The 17,544-nt window shown below is 40.5% G+C and overlaps 1 protein-coding gene across 1 annotated transcript in view; it reads left to right on the forward strand.

The window, feature by feature from the left end:
- The first annotated feature begins 244 nt into the window (after positions 1-244).
- ITPRID1 (ITPR interacting domain containing 1) overlaps positions 245-17,544 on the forward strand; it is a 70,747-nt gene continuing 53,447 nt past the window's right edge. Inside the window, 5 exon segments of the mRNA XM_024736736.1 lie at positions 245-266; positions 1,564-1,612; positions 2,136-2,179; positions 15,004-15,055; positions 17,169-17,255. Of these exon segments, the coding sequence (XP_024592504.1) occupies positions 260-266; positions 1,564-1,612; positions 2,136-2,179; positions 15,004-15,055; positions 17,169-17,255 (239 nt within the window). The 5' untranslated portion in view covers positions 245-259.

Consider the following 17,544-nt stretch of genomic DNA (forward strand, 5'->3'; position numbering starts at 1 on the left):
TCATTGAATTGTGAATCCTGTCGTCCTCTCCCTTTCACTGAGCCAAGCCTGAAAGCTGAGCTCTTTGTGTCTAATCTGTTTGTGTGTGTGTTTTTAATTAGCTTGTTGAATTACTCTCTTAAAGATGGCGGAGAAGTCTCAAGGAGACCAGGAAAAGAGCAGGAGAGACATCCTGAGGTCCACCAAGAGGACATGGGCTCCCCTGGATGAGCAGCTGCCCCCTGGCTCTGAAGAGGCGAGCCACAGTCTCACCGCCCCCATGCTGGGTGAGAACGGGCCCTCAGGGCTATTTGAATCCAACCTACTGTGAGTGGTGAGGGATATGGGGGTTTTGGGCTGGGGGCAAATGATTTTGGAACAAGGACTTGACTTTGAAGATACCAGTATTCCTGCCATGATACCAGAAACTTCTGTGAAATGGGCACATCTGACTTCCCCTACAGACACCTAAGACACAGACCTTCTTGATGGAAACAGACCAACTAACGAATGAACTCTGCTTCCTTTCCACTCCAAGATCCCCTCATCCTAAGTCCCCAGGATCATAAAGCTATGTGGAGTCCATGCCAGAGACATGAAGCTTCGTAGGACATCAAACATTTTATTGAAAGCGTTTTATTTGCTGGGTCTTGTGCAAGGTGTTGATAATAATTTTAATTGTTTAAAGAGTAATAAGTAAGAAAACACTTCTCCCTTCACTGGGATTTTTTTGTCTGTTTGATTTTTTATGATGTAACTGATGGCTTTTCTTCTTTGCCCACCACCAATTTATTCTATCCCTTCACAGTATCTCAGTTGAAAACTAAGCACCTCCCATGTCCACTTGGCCTTTTTGGTTCACCAGACACCTTGTGAGGGGGTAATTCAGGAACCTCACTGCTTCATAGGATAAAGTCAAAGAAAATAAGCCCAGAGTAACCTGTAACCAACCAGAATGGAAACAAATATTTACAAGAAAACTACTTTTATATCCTTTCCTTTTTGCCTGTTGACTATTTGTTGAGCCAGTGGTAAAGATCCACCTTAAAAGACTGGATGCCTTTTTAACACAGGGTGCCTTTGGCAATTCTGGGACTGTAGTGCAATTTGCCCCTGGAATGAATGCAAATTTGGTTTCTAACCTGGCAGAGAACTCCTTGCAAATGAACATCACTGGCTAGCTGCCTTATGTAAATGTGATTCAGTAAGGAGAGGCTCCATGTGATTTATATCCAACTAGAGAAAGGCAAAAGTCTCCTATGCTTTTTCTCTTTGTATTCACACCAGGTAATTTAAAAATTATTCTAACATCTCTTGCTCTTTGGTGATTTTTTTTTTTTCCTTTTCACATTTTTTTCTTTCTCTCTTTTTTGTAAGTTAGTCCTTTGGCAAGTTTACACTTCATTTTCAGGAAAAGTTGATTATGGAAAACCGGAAGTTTTGCCTTGGGGAAAAAATGAATATGCTTATAGAAACATGTGACTAAATACTAGGAACCAGACCTATTAGGTGGTGGCTGAATAACAGGGTGGGATCACTTTAGCTGGTTATGCTTTGACTAACTGGTCTGTTTCTCATTAGTAGAAGATTCCAAACAAGAAAGTATTCAGCACTGGCTGGACTCTGGATTCTTGTAAGTGTTTCTTTATGCCCTTACACATCCTTCTTGCAAAGATCCATGAAAGCAGTATGGGTAATCCTTCTGGGACAGGTGTGACATGTAGGGATTTTCATTTTAACTGGGTGTTTGAAGGATTACTCTGTTATTGCAAAAGTTATATATCGGTTTAAAAGTACAAAATAGAGGGGCTTCCCTGGTGGCACAGTGGTTGGGAGTCCGCCTGCCGATGCGGGGGACGCGGGTTCGTGCCCCGGTCGGAGAGAATCCCACATGCCACGGAGCGGCTGGGCCCGTGAGCCATGGCCGCTGGGCCTGCGCATCCGGAGCCTGTGCTCCGCAGCAGTGAGAGACCTGCGTACCGCAAAAAAAAAAGTACAAAATAGAATAATATTATTTCAGCCCCCAGCTGTTCATTGGTTTCCAAAAGTCCTCTTATAATAAAGCCTAACTGCATAACTCTGTTTAATTAAGGAGCAATTTAGCATACTTTATTTACACACATTGTTTGACTCACGATACTTTTGTTTCTTTTTAGTGTCTCTGTAAATGAAAACCTTCAGCCAGCCATCAACCACATTGGTAAGACCAGAGAACCCAGAAGCAGTTATGCTTTGTGGACCTGAGTAGGAGATGTATTAAAATGTTTGTGTGAATAAATCTAAAAATGAGAATTATCAGAGGTTCCTAGAAATGGAAAAAAAATCTCAGAAACCATTCAGCGCAGTCAGTTTCTTTAATATTTAAGGCAAGCTCAGAACGGATAGGTGTTATCCAGCAGCAGGTTGGGGGCTAGAAACAAGGACTCTTGCCATATCATTAGCTCAGACTCTAACAGAAAACTCACTGGGTCTGTGAAGACATTTTGCAAGGATGTAATTATGGAAATGAAAATGAAATTGTTTAATTTTTCCTGACACTGTATTGTACTTTTATTTCTAAATCTAGTTTCTCTCTATTCTTCAGTCTTAAAATTATATCCTCTCTTTCTAATGATGCATTTGTTCTCAAAAACAACAAATGACTGAATTCTATAGCAAACAGTACAAGTATGTATTTCCGAGGCAGAAAATGTATCATACTTGTTACATTGAGATTTGATAAGAACATTACAAGAAGAAAAAGAAATTTAACTACAGGTCTCACAGTTCACGTCTTCATTAAGTCAAATACGGGGGCTTCCCTGGTGGTGCAGTGGTTGAGAGTCCGCCTGCCGATGCAGGGTACACGGGTTCGTGCCCCGGTCCGGGAGGATCCCACATGCCGCGCAGCGGCTGTGCCCGTGAGCCATGGCCGCTGAGCCTGCGCGTCCGGAGCCTGTTGCTCCGCAACGGGAGAGGCCACAGCAGTGAGAGGCCCGCGTATCGCAAACAAAAAAAAAAAAGTCAAATACGGTATTTCATAGAATGTAAGACTCCTCAATCATAAAATGCACCCACATTTTAAGTACCACTCCAATAGGAAAATAAAACAATCATCCTTGTCATCCCTGTCAATTATAACTAGGCATTATAGTAGGCAACATTGACTACTAGACACATCCTGATTTCATAGATGTTAAAATGTGAAAACAGTGTGTTTTAAAATTGATGTAATGCCCTAAATAATGCATGTAAAAAATGACATAAATAAGGAGTTTAATGATTAGAGGAAAAATTATTAGTCTAATTGCTACTTACTTGGCTGGTTTTAATTATTTCACTTCCTTCACTGCCACTTAAATTAAGATTGACCATTGGCTACAAACCAGTTTAAATTTAGGAATTTTTACTTTAAAAATCTAGGTATATTGTTCAAATTTCCTCCTTTGCCAAGCTTCTTTATTTTTTTTAAATATATAAGTTCCATGATGCCAAAAATCTCTGAAGATGTTTGCCAATAAATTGAATTTAAGTACCTTTGTTCCTGACAGTTTATTCTTATGAAAAGGCAGGAAGTTAAGAAATATAGCCAGCATTTCATATCCCTCTGATACTTCATCTTGCCCAGATTATAGTAGGAGGCCTGGCACCAGTTCTGGGGTTGTCAGTAACTATATTAAAAGCTTCACTTCCCAGAAATTAAGACAAATCATGGCCCTTCCTCCTTTGAATCAAGTCAATGAAGTAAAAGCATGAGGTGAAGAGTTGGAGGAAAGAAGGGTAACAAGATGACTCTGAGATCAGACATGCGCAGTTTCTACTTGCCAGGTCCTGTCTTTAGCGAAGTTTTTAATAATAATGGAATAGCTTCTTACAAGTTTAATTGAGCCTTCACTTTTACAAGGCCCTTCCTCATCTATCATATTTTAAACTCAGTAACCTGTGTGGTAGCAAGGCTGGTGTTCATCTGTGTTTGCAGGTGGAGAATCTGGGTGGTCAAGTGCCACGATTTTTAGTTACAGCTGGTTGGAGGTGGGTGGAGGGACCTGTGGCTGGGCATTCTCTCAGCCCCTCTGTGTGCTGGTTTTGCTGCAATGAGCTCAAGGCACCCTGAGTTTAGGGAAGCCAAGGACCGCACCAGGAAGTGGAAACTATAACAGTAGTAGCAGAAACTGGAGACCTGAAGGTCATGAGGGGTGTGTCAGAGAGAAAACTGTGGTGAAACAAAAAGGAACCGAAGAAGAGAAAGGAAAGTAGTCTCTGCTGGAGGGAAAATCCTGTAAAAGCTCCCACAATCTCAGTATGATGTAGAGTGGTGCATCCGTTCCTAGGTAAGCCATAACCAATTACCACAAACTTGGTGACTTAAAACAGAAATTTGTTTTCTCACGGTTGTGAAAGCTGAAAGTCTGAAATCAAAGTGTCAGCAAGGTTCTCTTTTAAGGAAACATTTTAAAGTTCTTTAAACCCTGCAACCTTTTGGGGGCACTATATAGTTCAATCATTATATCTTCTAAGGGAAGAAAAATAATACAATGTCAGGTGGGAAATTATTATATATAAGTATGTTTCACTGTAGTGATTTTTCTTTTATTTCAAGTATATTTTCTTAGAGTTTCAGGTTTGATTCTCTTGTATGTGCTTTAATATCAGTAACTATGGCAACAAGATTTTAAATGCTGTCTGTACTATAAGTAAAGGGGAAAATGGAGAGAATAAAACCTTAAAAGAACAAAAAAAAAAGTGTCAGCAAGGTTATTCTCTCTCTGAAAGTTCTAAGGGAAGAACCTTTCCTGGCCTCTTTCTTGTGGTTCCCATCAAACCCTGGCATTCCTTGACTGGTAGCTACATCATTGCATGCTCTGCTTCTGTTTTCACATGGCTGTCTTTTCCCTGTGAGTCTTCTCTATTCTCTTAAGGACCCCAGTCATTGGCTTTAGGATTTATGGCTCACCCTTATCCAGTATGACCTCACCTTTACTAATTATATCTGCAGAGACCCTCTTTCCAGATAAAGGATACATTCTGATATGAAATTTCAGATACTGAAATGAAATTTGAGGGGGATACTATTCAACTGACTACAAGTAGAAACCACTCTAAGGCTGGTTTCCCTCAGTGATCATTCTGAGGCTTTATACATTAAAGTGTAACAATATCCAAGTGCCTGCTCATCTTCTAGGTGACCCAGTACCTCCCATGGAAAGCATTCCAGTGGACCTCAAATAAAATGAAGAGGTGGAATAAGGCTTCAGTGGCCCTATTGCTGATTTCCTCCTATGTCCTGAGATGGCCAAGGTCAGGTCTTGGCTTCTAATGGTGACTTTTTGCCTTTCATGCTGCTCTGCAGCTACCTAAAGTCTAATTTTTTTTAAAGTCTAATTTTTATTAAACTGGAATCTGGTTGGCTATCTTGTTCACCACCATTATGCTAGGTAGAGCTCCCAGAGGGGAATGAAATTAGTACATGTGGAGGGCACACAGTCTAGGTACTTTTTGTGTATATTATCTCATTTACCAGAACCATCTTCTGTGGTGGATATTATCATTAGTAACTTTTGCAAAGAGGAAAATGAGACTCAGAAACGTTAAGTAACTTGCCCAGAGTAATCCAGTTAGTAAATAAGTGAGTTGAGATTTGAACATGGGTCTGTCTGACTCTGCAGCCACGTTTCCTCTCTAGAGGACTATAGTATAATTTACTATCCATGTTATGCATGGACACTCCTGGAAGTATCCTGGGAGGAAAGCTCTGCATCAGTGTCCCTGCTAGAAAAGTCAAAGCATGAACAATGTGGGTCTGTTCACTGGCATCTACTTCTCCCTCCAGGTCTTCTGACTCTTGTGCACCAGCTTTTACGGCCACAACTCAGTCCTCTTGAATTTAAATGTTTTGAAGTAAGACAATGCTAATTTTTTAAATGTCAGTCAAGTATCCGTAGGAATGAAAAATGGCCACATCTGGATCTTAAAATAAAAAAGATGCATCAAATTAGTTTTCTAGAAAGTCATAAGAAGCCCATTCTACCTTAACTCCAGAAATTTTAAATTATAAGAAACTAAACTCTTGGAAAATCGACATGAGTGAGGTACTAGCCCTTAAGAGTTGGAAAATTCCATGGTTATTGTTTTTTTTCCTGAGGTTCACTCAGGTTTTTCCTGAGGTTTCTGATCCCTATACATTTCAGTATCAAACTTATAATTAGTAATAATTAGTAATTATCATATATTGAGTGCCTGTTGCATATTTTAAAAATACTGTGAAGTATTTCTCAAACAAGGTGATTGATTAACCTCATTAAATATTGAAGAAACAGAGACTCGGTAAAGTTAAGAGATGTACCTAAAACCACATAAAGCCAAAGAGGTGGACACATGATTTGAATTCTGTTTGATTTCAAAGTTCATGCTCTTTTTACCAGAAACCAATATACTGCATACTGGTGTAAATCCGTGGCCATTAATTTTATCCCTAGCTTTTCCTTATTTCTGTGAGCCAAGCTTGGATAGCAAAAAGGTACACTTCCATTTAAGGGTTTTTTTGTATTGAAAAAACCTTATTTCATTTACACTTGAGGTACATAAAGAAGATTTAAATATTATTAATTAAAAATAATTGTAGAGAGGGCAGAAAGCAGAAGCAAGAAGTACTACAATCCTGCAGCCTATGGAACAAAAACCACATTCACAGAAAGATAGACAAGATGAAAAGGCAAAGGGCTATGTACCAGATGAAAGAACAAGATAAAACCCCCGAAAAACGACTAAATGAAATGGAGATGAGCAATCTTCCAGAAAGAGAATTCAGAACAACGTTAGGGAAGATTCTCCAGGACCTCAGAAAAAGAATGGAGGCAAAGATTGAGATGATGCAAGAAATGTTTAACAAAGATCTACAAGAATTAAAGAACAAACAAACAGAGATGAACAATACAATAACTGAAATGAAAAATACACTAGAAGGAATCAATAGCAGAATAACTGAGGCAGAAGAACAGATAAGTGAACTAGAAGACAGAATGATGGAATTTACTGCTGCAGAACAGGATAAAGAAAAAAGAACGAAAAGAAAGGAAGACAGCCTAAGAGGCCTCTGGGACAACATAAAATGCAATAACATTCACGTTATAGGGGTCCCAGAACAAGAAGAGAGAGAGAAAGGACCCAAGAAAATATTTGAAGAAATTATAGTCAAAAACTTCCCTAACATGGAAAAGGAAATAGCCACCCAAGTCCAGGAAGCGCAGAGAGTCCCATACAGGATAAACCCAAGGAGAAACACGCCAAGACACATAGTAATCAAATTGGCAAAAATTAAAGACAAAGAAAAATTATTGAAAGGGAAAAACGACAAATAGCATACGAGGGAACAGCTGATTTCTCAGCAGAAACTCTACAAGCCAGAAGGGAGTGGCATGATATACTTAAAGTGATGAAAGGGAGGAACCTACAACCAAGATTACTCTACCCAGCAAGGATCTCATTCAGATTCAATGGAGAAGTCAAAAGCTTTACAGACAAGCAAAAGCTAAGAGAATTCAGCACCACCAAACCAGCTCTACAACAAATGCTAAAGGAACTTCTCTAGGTAGGAAACACAAGAGAGGAAAAGGACCTACAATGATAAACCCAAAACAATTAAGAAAATGGTCATAGGAACATACATATCAATAATTACCTTAAACATGAATGGATTAAATGCTCCAAACAAAAGACACAGGCTTGCTGAATGGATACTAAAACAAGACCCTTATATATGCTGTCTACAAGAGACCCACTTCAGACCTAGGGACACATACAGACTGAAAGTGCCTGCCAATGCAGGGGATATAGGTTCAAGTCCTGGTCCGGGAAGATCCCACATGCCACGGAGCAACTAAGCCAGTGCGTCACAACTACTGAGCCTGCGCTCTAGAGCCCGTGAGCCACAACTACTTAGCGCACATGCCAAAACTACTGAAGCCCGCACACCTAGAGCCCGTGCTCCACAACAAGAGAAGCCACCGCAATGAGAAGCCTGAGTACCACAACCAAGAGTAGCCCCTGCTCGCCACAATTAGAGAAAGCCTGTGCACAGCGAAGACCCAACGCAGCCAAAAATCAATCAACCAATAAATTAATTTTTTTTAATTATTAAATAATAACTTACAAGATCAAGTTTTAAATTTGTCTATATTATAAGAATGTTTATAATATTAAAGCCTAATGTTTATCAAATGAAAACATTCAAAGCAGAGAACTATGCAAGGTGGAGGATGCAAAGATGTAGAATATATGACTCCTGCTCTCAAGCACGTCACTCTGACTTTCCAGGACCATTACAATGTGAATATAACCTGTTCCAATTTTCTACAAGACTGTCTAGTCTTATCTCCTCTCATTATACCTAGTCCTTTCTCTTTCTTCATCCAGTTCCTACTGTCTTAAAGTCTTTCCTGTTCCGTTTACCTCTTGCCCTTCTTTTGAGACTTTACCCAAGTCCCATATTCTCTGTAAGGCCCTTCCTGACATCTGCACTAAGAGACTCAGTCTCTCTTCTGAACATCAGTGACATCCATCATGGGTTCTACCCATAAGACACTTGGTCTGTGCTGCCTCAAATTATTAGCATATGATCGGCCTCATTAACAAAATTATAAAGGCCACTGAGGCAAGAATTATCTCTCACACATCTGGTTTCCCTAAGGCTAGTCAACAAAAAGATCTTAGTAAAACTGGCCCATAATAAACATGATTTAGTCAGATTGGGCAATCTTCAAAAAAAGGTGAGACCTGAGCTAGTCAATCAAAGAGAGATATGGTTTTGAAAAAACAAAGAGACAAAGCAAGTCGATGTCATTTCCTGGAAGCAATAGGAGCTTGAACAAAGGCACAGAGTGAGAAGCAAACTGAATGTGTGCAGGAAAGCATATAGGGTGATAAGACTAGAGAAAAGGTTTCACACTAAGGAGCAAAGGGAGACATGTTTCTGTTAAATAGGGTGTGGTCAGGTTATAAATGCCTTAAAATCCAGAAAGAGGGAATCACGCTTGACGTCTTAGGACAGGGATGGCAAAGAAGTGTCATCTCAAGTTCCAGCCAAAGGATGGGTAGTTACAGCTGGGGTCTGTGTTGAGTAGAACTATGAAGCCATATCTTTGTTCACCTGAATAGAGGGTCATGAATAATAAGTAATAACTCCACAGGTGCAGCGTTGGGGAATTGAAGCAGGTGTGTTTCACATTTGCCATCTCTATTGTAATGAGTTATGAATGGTTTCTAAGAAGAGAGATGACAGATTCCAGTGTTTATCCTGGCAATGGGAAGAAGGTACACCCTTTGGGAAGAAGCTATTGTGACCTCAGGCTTGGGGTGATGAGAGCTTGGGCTGGGTGTCAGCAGAGGAATAGAGAAGAAGAGTCCACAGCATATGGAAAATAAACAGCTATCTGGGTTAAGAAGAGCAAAGCATCGCAACTGGCTTTAAAGTTCTGAGCATGAGGGTCAGGGAGAATGTCAGAGTCTCTTTTTTTTGTAAGAATATAGTTTAATAAGTTGCCAACTGAGACAAACAAACCCTGATGACTGCCTCTACTAAGTGTCTTGGTCATGCAGGAGTTAAATACACAGAAAGCTGCAGAATGCTATTATTTTAGAGGCCTGTGAAAATGCAATTTGATTAGTCTATTGGACGATATTCCAAAGAACCAAATGTCTTCCATGAATCAGTCAGAAATGCTTAGGAAAACCAAAATAAAAAATGCTTTCCAAGCCAATAAAGGTGCTAATTAGTGCCTTCTGCATATCTCACTACATCTTCTCCAGTAATACATTTTGCAGGGTTAAGTGCAGTGTCTGCTGCTTCAGATGGCAGAAGTCCACCTAACAGTAGGGAGGGTGGCTGGAGACTCAAGTATCTAAAAGGGAATCAGAACTGGCGTTTTAACCCATGCAATGGGATGTATTGAGTAGAGCAGGGAATTTTTTTTTTTCTCACTTTAATTTTCCTTCAGACCAACCCTTAGGAAACTTGAGGATAGGAGAACTTGAATTTTTTCTTTCTTTCTTTGTTCCCTCAATGCTTTTAGAGAGTAAAATCTGGCTTTAAAAACCTAATAAGAGTGCTATCTTGGGAGGACAAAGAAATGGAGAAAATATCAGAGCCAAGCACCCAGAGAAGCCAGTGTGGATTTGAGCAGGCTTAGCAGGCAGGCTTATGTGGTGAACACAGGTGCATCTGTAAGGGTCCCACCTTCTACCTGAAGAAGCTTGGGGAAATCTGGGGTAACAGGAGCAGTTTGTTTGTCCCATGATGGCATTCTCTAGGTGTCAAATTTGTGCTCTGATCAGAGGTCACAGACTTAAATGCTTCTGTGAGCCAGGCAGGTGAGTGCTAATGAACCAGGCAGGCGGGGAGACTGCAGAGAATTGCAGGGAACATCACCTCCAGCAGATGTTGCCCTGAAGAGACCTGAGCCAGGGCTGCTGGATCTTCTGGGTTTTAACAAAAGCCTGGGAATACCAATGCTGCTGAGAACTGGGCTACCAGCTTCAGGTTCATTATTGAAAACAGGCAAAGAAGCAAGGGCCTGACCCTGACCAGGTTGTCCTCAGGTTCCAGGAAGTTTACCTTACAAATTAACAAAGTGGAAAAAAAAAAAAAAAAAGCTAAAGTAAAACCAAAGAAAACTCCAACAGGCAAGGAATAATAGTTTCACACTGTCCTGTGCAAGACTCAACTGTCAGCGTCCAACACTGGGAAGGCCAGTTCCTGTTTCCACAGTCATCAGGAAGTAAACACGTAGTAATGCTAAAAATGCCCCTTGGTCTCCCAGGACTCAGGGTGTCCAGGGAGTGAAAAATGGAAATGAAGCAGTGAAGCTAATTGATTTTTGATAATTATATTACAATTTTAAAAATCAGGCTTGTCTTGTGAGTTTCAAAAATTATATCGATTTTCCCTGGCTTCATTTTCTCCAGAATCTAAGCTTGGCAGCAGAGAAGGCTATGTGTCTGAATATATTGGATAGAGATAGACATTTGTGTCATTTTAAACAAGATCAAAAAGAAAGAGTATAAAGAGTCTAACAAAAGATGTAAAAGCTATATCTGTATATCAGTAAGTGCGAGATTCAGGTGAGGGGGGTCAAACATCCTGCCCAGCCCCTAGCTGTCAGCGACGGCTGGGCCTTACAGGGCCCGCTGATGCTAAAACTGTGTAAGGCTTTCATGTGTGTCATCAGACCAGAAAACAGCGCTTCAGTGAACTAGCCAGGTCCACTTTGCACGTTCCTTAGAAAATATGTTTCTTTCAGGGGCTTCTTTTCCCCTTTGGGGCTGCCCTTGGTTTCTTGGCAACCAGATTGCTCCTGAACCTGGACTGCAGAGCTGCAGCGTGTGTGGTCCGTGGAATGTGGCTACTAGATCTGTGTGGGCACTAGAATCTCATGAAGAAGCCCTGAGTGAAGGGATGTGGAATTTTTATGGATGACTTGGATGTTCTGTGGGGCTAGGGTCTTTGAAAACTCAACAAGGCTGAGCTAACTCTTTTCATCAGTATCTGAAAATGGTTCATTTCCTGTCTGACAGTTTGAGCAATTCACTGTGGCCATAGTGCCAGACCCCTGGGCTGGACGTATACATCCATTCACATGTTCTAGGAAATCCAGAGCAATAGCAGACAACCAGAAAAGACTGAGGCAGTGGCAAGAGTGGCGGTACTGGCAGAATATGAAGCCAAATGTCCTAGAACCCCAGAGTATTTTATGCAAGAGCTGCTCAGAAATTCCAGAATTCTCTGGATGAGCTAACTAGGCACAAATGGAGCCTGCCTTTGTGAGGTACATGCAGAGCAATAGATGGAGATGGTGGGGGCCGGGAGAAATAGACAAAAAATTGCTGAAAATGATAAATATTTATTTTAACCTTCCATTTTGGGCAACCTATTATTTAATTCATCAAGTCATTACAACATGACTGCCAAAATATTATACTGTGCTGGCATCTATAACATGATTAATAAAGTGGCAAATAGGCTTTCTCCCATGTGACAACTTTAATCAATTGGCATTGGCTTTATGATTTGAGGTTTGAGACTGAGTTCAGTGAGCAAGAGTGCTGCAGTGGATTAGCAATGCCTGCCTAGGTGAGCGATTTGGTGTTGAATAGATGAGTTTTTCAAACTCTGGATTGTGGAGGTGACTGACAGAGTAAAGGAAGAGCTAAATGGGAGACCACTCTGCCCAGAACAGCACTCCTTTTATCTATTTAAATTACTAGAAATTTGCAAAAGAATTCTTCACTAAAACCCATAGTTTTAAAACTACTGAGGTAATGGGCAAAAGACTGGAGTTTGGATTCTAAGCTAATTTCTAAATTGGTGCATAAATTTGAGTCAGATATTTTAACTTACATGAGTAACTGTCACCAGATATCACATAGCACATTTAATAAATGTCACATTTGTATCATAATAATGGTCATTCACCTTGATATTCCATCCTTGGTAGTGGCTCCCTATAATGTTCTATGAAGCAGTTTATTCTAAACTCATAGTTTATTCTAAACAAAGGGTGAAGTTTGTTTATTCAAAAAAAAAAGAACCACTCATGAAGTTTACTCTACACAAAGAATGACATAAAAGCTTCATCTCATTCAATTCCTGACAATTTTGAGAGCCTATCTAGGCTGTATGAGAAAGTGGTGTAATTGATTAATGATGTCTGCTATGAGAGTGAGATTGAGAGTGGTAGCATGGTGATATATATACTTTATTTTTAAACCTTTATCATAGATTAATATATTTTTCACCCTATATAGCTCTTGTGGTGACAGAATTCCATTTGTTTTGTAGGGCAGAACTTACTGTATCTGTTTTCTCATTACCTTTTAAAATTGTAGTTATGTATTTCGGACTTAATTAAGAATCCACTATTTGCTCACACCTCAGTAATATACCTCTAGTCTTTATCTTTCTAGACCAGTTGCCCTTTTCCATTCGGCAGGGTCACTGAACCTTAAAAAAAAAAAGCTGAAAACTATGAGTATTCTTATCTTCACCCTCAAAATTTGGTATTCAGAGACAAGTTCCCAGATACCTTGAGATCTATTCAGAGACCCCCTACCCAGAGAGGAACTCTGGCTCCAGACTGAAGAGCCCTTTATTATTTTCCTTTTTTATATATGTTTCAATCATTTAAGCTTGTTTTTCCAAAATCTCTCCCAACCTGTGTTATATTTCTTATGGTGAAGAACTTTACATTCTCATAGAAGTGCTGGGTGGTAATACTTCCAGTTTGATACATGTCACACATTTGCGCCCAGGAGAGCTACAGTGAGAGGAAATTGGAAGCCCTGGGGATGGAGTGGGGGACTTCTGAGGAACTGCCTGTCTTCTGAACACTTCCTTCTGCAGATGTCTACTGCAGCGTTACTTCACAACACAGGTTCTGAGTACCGCTTCCGCCCCTGAATAGGCCTCTCTGACATCCAATATGTAGCTCTTCTATTCTGTCCTCAGCACCACTAACCAGGCAAATGGACTGTCAGCATCGTCCTTAAGCTGAAAACTATGAGTATTCTTATCTTCACCCTCAAAATTTGGTATTCAGAGACAAGTTCCCAGATACCTTGAGATCTATTCAGAGACCCCCTACCCAGAGAGGAACTCTGGCTCCAGACTGAAGAGCCCTTTATTATTTTCCTTTTTTATATATGTTTCAATCATTTAAGCTTGTTTTTCCAAAATCTCTCCCAACCTGTGTTATATTTCTTATGGTGAAGAACTTTACATTCTCATAGAAGTGCTGGGTGGTAATACTTCCAGTTTGATACATGTCACACATTTGCGCCCAGGAGAGCTACAGTGAGAGGAAATTGGAAGCCCTGGGGATGGAGTGGGGGACTTCTGAGGAACTGCCTGTCTTCTGAACACTTCCTTCTGCAGATGTCTACTGCAGCGTTACTTCACAACACAGGTTCTGAGTACCGCTTCCGCCCCTGAATAGGCCTCTCTGACATCCAATATGTAGCTCTTCTATTCTGTCCTCAGCACCACTAACCAGGCAAATGGACTGTCAGCATCGTCCTTCTCACATTTACTTGTTTGCTCAAAAACTTTTTATTGTTTTCCATGTCCTAACACGTACATAATAAACTCTGCTTTCCAGCTTTCGAATAAGCAACAAGACAATCTGTTGACAGCGTAGTGTCTTGAAACAACAGCAACAAATAAAAATAAGCTGTGGCATCCTACTGGCCATGGGAAATTTATTTACTCTGAGCCTCAATTTATTTCTCTTAAGTGGGCATGAATGATACCTATTTCACGGATAAACAGATTGTGCATGTAACGTGCTTAGCACATTGCCTCACACAAACTCAATGTTAAATAAATGGTAACTATTATTGTTATAATCAATAATAAATGTAATGATAAATTCTTGGATCTGCTACTTCTGACTGTGTGGTCATGGGCTCATTACTCAACTTCTGTGAGTCTCAGTTTCCTTATCTGAAAAATAAGAATAGGTCCTAAATTATAAGACTGTTGTAAGGATTAGGTGATACAAATGAATGGAAACTGCTCTGTGCATGCTGGGTTCTTCATGTATTCTTTTGCCTGTCCCCATCCTTGCTCCTCAACCTTTTGTACCAGGAGAGAGTATTCCAAAATGCCTTGTGATCTAATCAGCCTAGCCCTATCACTGTGCTTGGCACTTGCTATAGACACTCTTCTTTCATAATGACACCTCTTTTCCATTTATCAAATTCTCCCCATTCTTAAAAATCCAAGACAAGTACTGTTTCCTCCATGAAATCTTTGCTGAGTACTTCATTTGCCACTGACTTCCCCCTTCACTGAGCAAGTACCACATTTCTTCAAGTGCTTGTCACACAATTTAGCCATTAATTATGTTCTGTCTTGTTCACTACAGAGATGCCTTTTATCTCAGGCTGATACAGTCTTGGATATGGAAATCAATGCCATGTTGGTTTGTTTGAAGGTGAGAAAACCTCCCTTTAGAAAAAAAGGAAATGAAGCTCATCTCCTCTTTTTTGTTGCAGTTCCTTTTCATGAGCAAGGAATGGTTCAAATGACTGTGAAAGACTACACGAGGTAGGTGACAGAGTCACTGTTATTTCACTGCAGGATTTTACAGTCACGTCTTTCATAAATGAAGTGGAAGTGAGGAGGTCTCTTTATAATGCCATGGATCTTGGGATCTTGTCACTGGTTTAGCCAGAGTGCCTAAACCATTTGTACCAGCCTCGAGAGAGATAGAGGTTCTTTAATTGTCATGAAGGAGTGTGCAGGTTAACTCAGCAAATGCTGGCTTGGGGGGAGTTTAATTACAGCATCCACGTAAATGGTATTCTACTAAAATTCAGCTATTCATGAGGACCTGTGCATAAAGTAGTTACATTCATTATTTTCATATTGTCCGTTATTATCACGCTATTTGCTGGACAAGAATGCCAACAGTTTCCAATGTTAGGAGTTTAATTAAAGCATCTGTGTAAATGGTATTCTACTAAAATCCAGCTATTCATGAGGACCTGTTCATAAAGTAGTTACATCCGTGTTTCCATATCGTCCGTTATTATCACGATATTTGCTGGACAAGAATGCCTACGGTTTCCACTGTTAGGTAGAAAGCATTTTGAGTGTCCCTAATATGAGGAGAGAGACTAGGTCCCAAAGGGGTCTCAACAGCAGCAGGAACATCACCTGGCAACTTAGTAGAACTGCAAGTTTCCAAGCCTCACCCCAGTCACATCACATCAGAAAATCCGGACGTAGGGATCAGAAATCTATGTTTTTGCAAGCCCTTCAAATATTCTGAGGCCCACTCTAGTATAAGAACCACCGGAACAGACAGTGTGCTTTTGGGGCTTGGGAACTCTGCTTCCCACGCTCTAGTCACTCTTGCCTTCTCCGGATAATTCGAACTTGTCGAAAACCAAACGTTCAACACTGTATCCCTCTACCTCCTACCGATTCACACCTAAAATGCTACTTTGGCATAGTTTTTCCCTCTTAGAAGATTAGATGTTTTTGCTACTCACAGAATCATAGAGGCGTGGGGACCACAGAAATCTCTCAGGCAACTCGTTTTGTTGAAGAGGAAAATGACAAGTTAAGGTCAGTGACTCACCCATGCTCCTACAGCTTGATTGGAATTGTGACTGTACGTGGACTATCCTGGATCCAAGGTCAGGGCAGTTTCTAGGTAGCTCTGCTGAACATTATAAAATAAAGTGTGAATCTCAAACACAGAGTGAAACAAAAATTATGGCAAACCTAATGCAAACTGAGGGGAGGCGGTAAGTGAAAGGTATCTTCTTGCCGCCTTCCAAGGCTCTCAGCCAGCTCAGTCATCTGCTAAAACAGAATCTTTATTATTGAGAAACGTGCATTTTCTCGGCCTTAATACAGAGAAGCAATTAAACAAAGAAGAGGTGGGGCCCAGCTCTTCTTACCAAATGTGGACCAAAATAACTTGGTCTCCTTGGGAGAATTGATATCAACATTGTATTCTTTGATAAATTCCAATTTTGTGCCCACTTGCTGTTATATTTGATGAGGCTAGATATGTTATGGTATATCTGAGCCACATAAAAGTGAACTATATTATAACAGGGTTCCATTCTGTTTGGAAACCCTTTCAAATGACTTGCATTGCAGGCCTATCTGCAGAGAGAGATGCTCGTTTTTTTTGCCTTTGCCATAGGAAAGGAGTTTGTTAGTGTTGCATATGGATGACCACAGGAGACAGCACTTAGAGAGTGTTAACCATGCAGTGTGAAACCCTCCACCACTCCGAGAATTCATGCAGTTGCTTCAGTGGTTGCTTGCTCTACCTCTTTCATCACATAATTTTAACTTTTTCCTGAAAGTTGGTGCCTAGCAAAGCTGTATTCCTGAAAGGTTCCCCGATGATTTGCCATCTGTCCAAAGTGAGACATTCTGTCACCTTTATAATGAGCACTTGTGGGCACCTAACACTTAAATTCCTACGCCTTCTGTAACACAGCGCTCTTGAAGAGAGGAGCAGTTCCTCTGCTGCACACACTCTCTTCTTCAAAGGTGTGGCCATTACGAGATTATTAGAAATAAAGAGGAAATGCAAATGTTTGCTCTGGAAGGGGAAGAGTCACAGTGACCTCCCGGGGCACTATCTAAATCAACACATCTCATCGTTGGTATTTCCCCCCTCCCCCGACTGCAGATCTCTGCATCAGTGTTTAGAAACTCCCACTCTCTCCAGAGGGACCAGTTTCAACTCTGGCCATTCTGCTGCAAGTATACCACAAAGGTACGTGATTTCCAGGCACTTTTCATCCAGAAAAATCATTCTCTTCAGCGATGGATTTCATGAAATTACAAATAGGCACTTGAGAAATACTTGTTGAATGGATGGATGAGAGAATGAATAAAGGATTTCAGAACCCCAACTTGCAAGAACGATGTAAAAGACTCAGTGAAGGTGGACTAAATATCTGTCAATGGGGAAATGGCCAGTTAAACTATTGGCCCACCCACTTTATGGAATTCTATACAGTGATAAAAGGAATAGGTAGAGATAACTATACTAACTTACAATG

This window comes from Neophocaena asiaeorientalis, unplaced genomic scaffold, assembly GCF_003031525.2.
Source record: "Neophocaena asiaeorientalis asiaeorientalis breed wild unplaced genomic scaffold, Neophocaena_asiaeorientalis_V1.1 scaffold612, whole genome shotgun sequence".
NCBI lineage: Eukaryota > Metazoa > Chordata > Mammalia > Artiodactyla > Phocoenidae > Neophocaena > Neophocaena asiaeorientalis.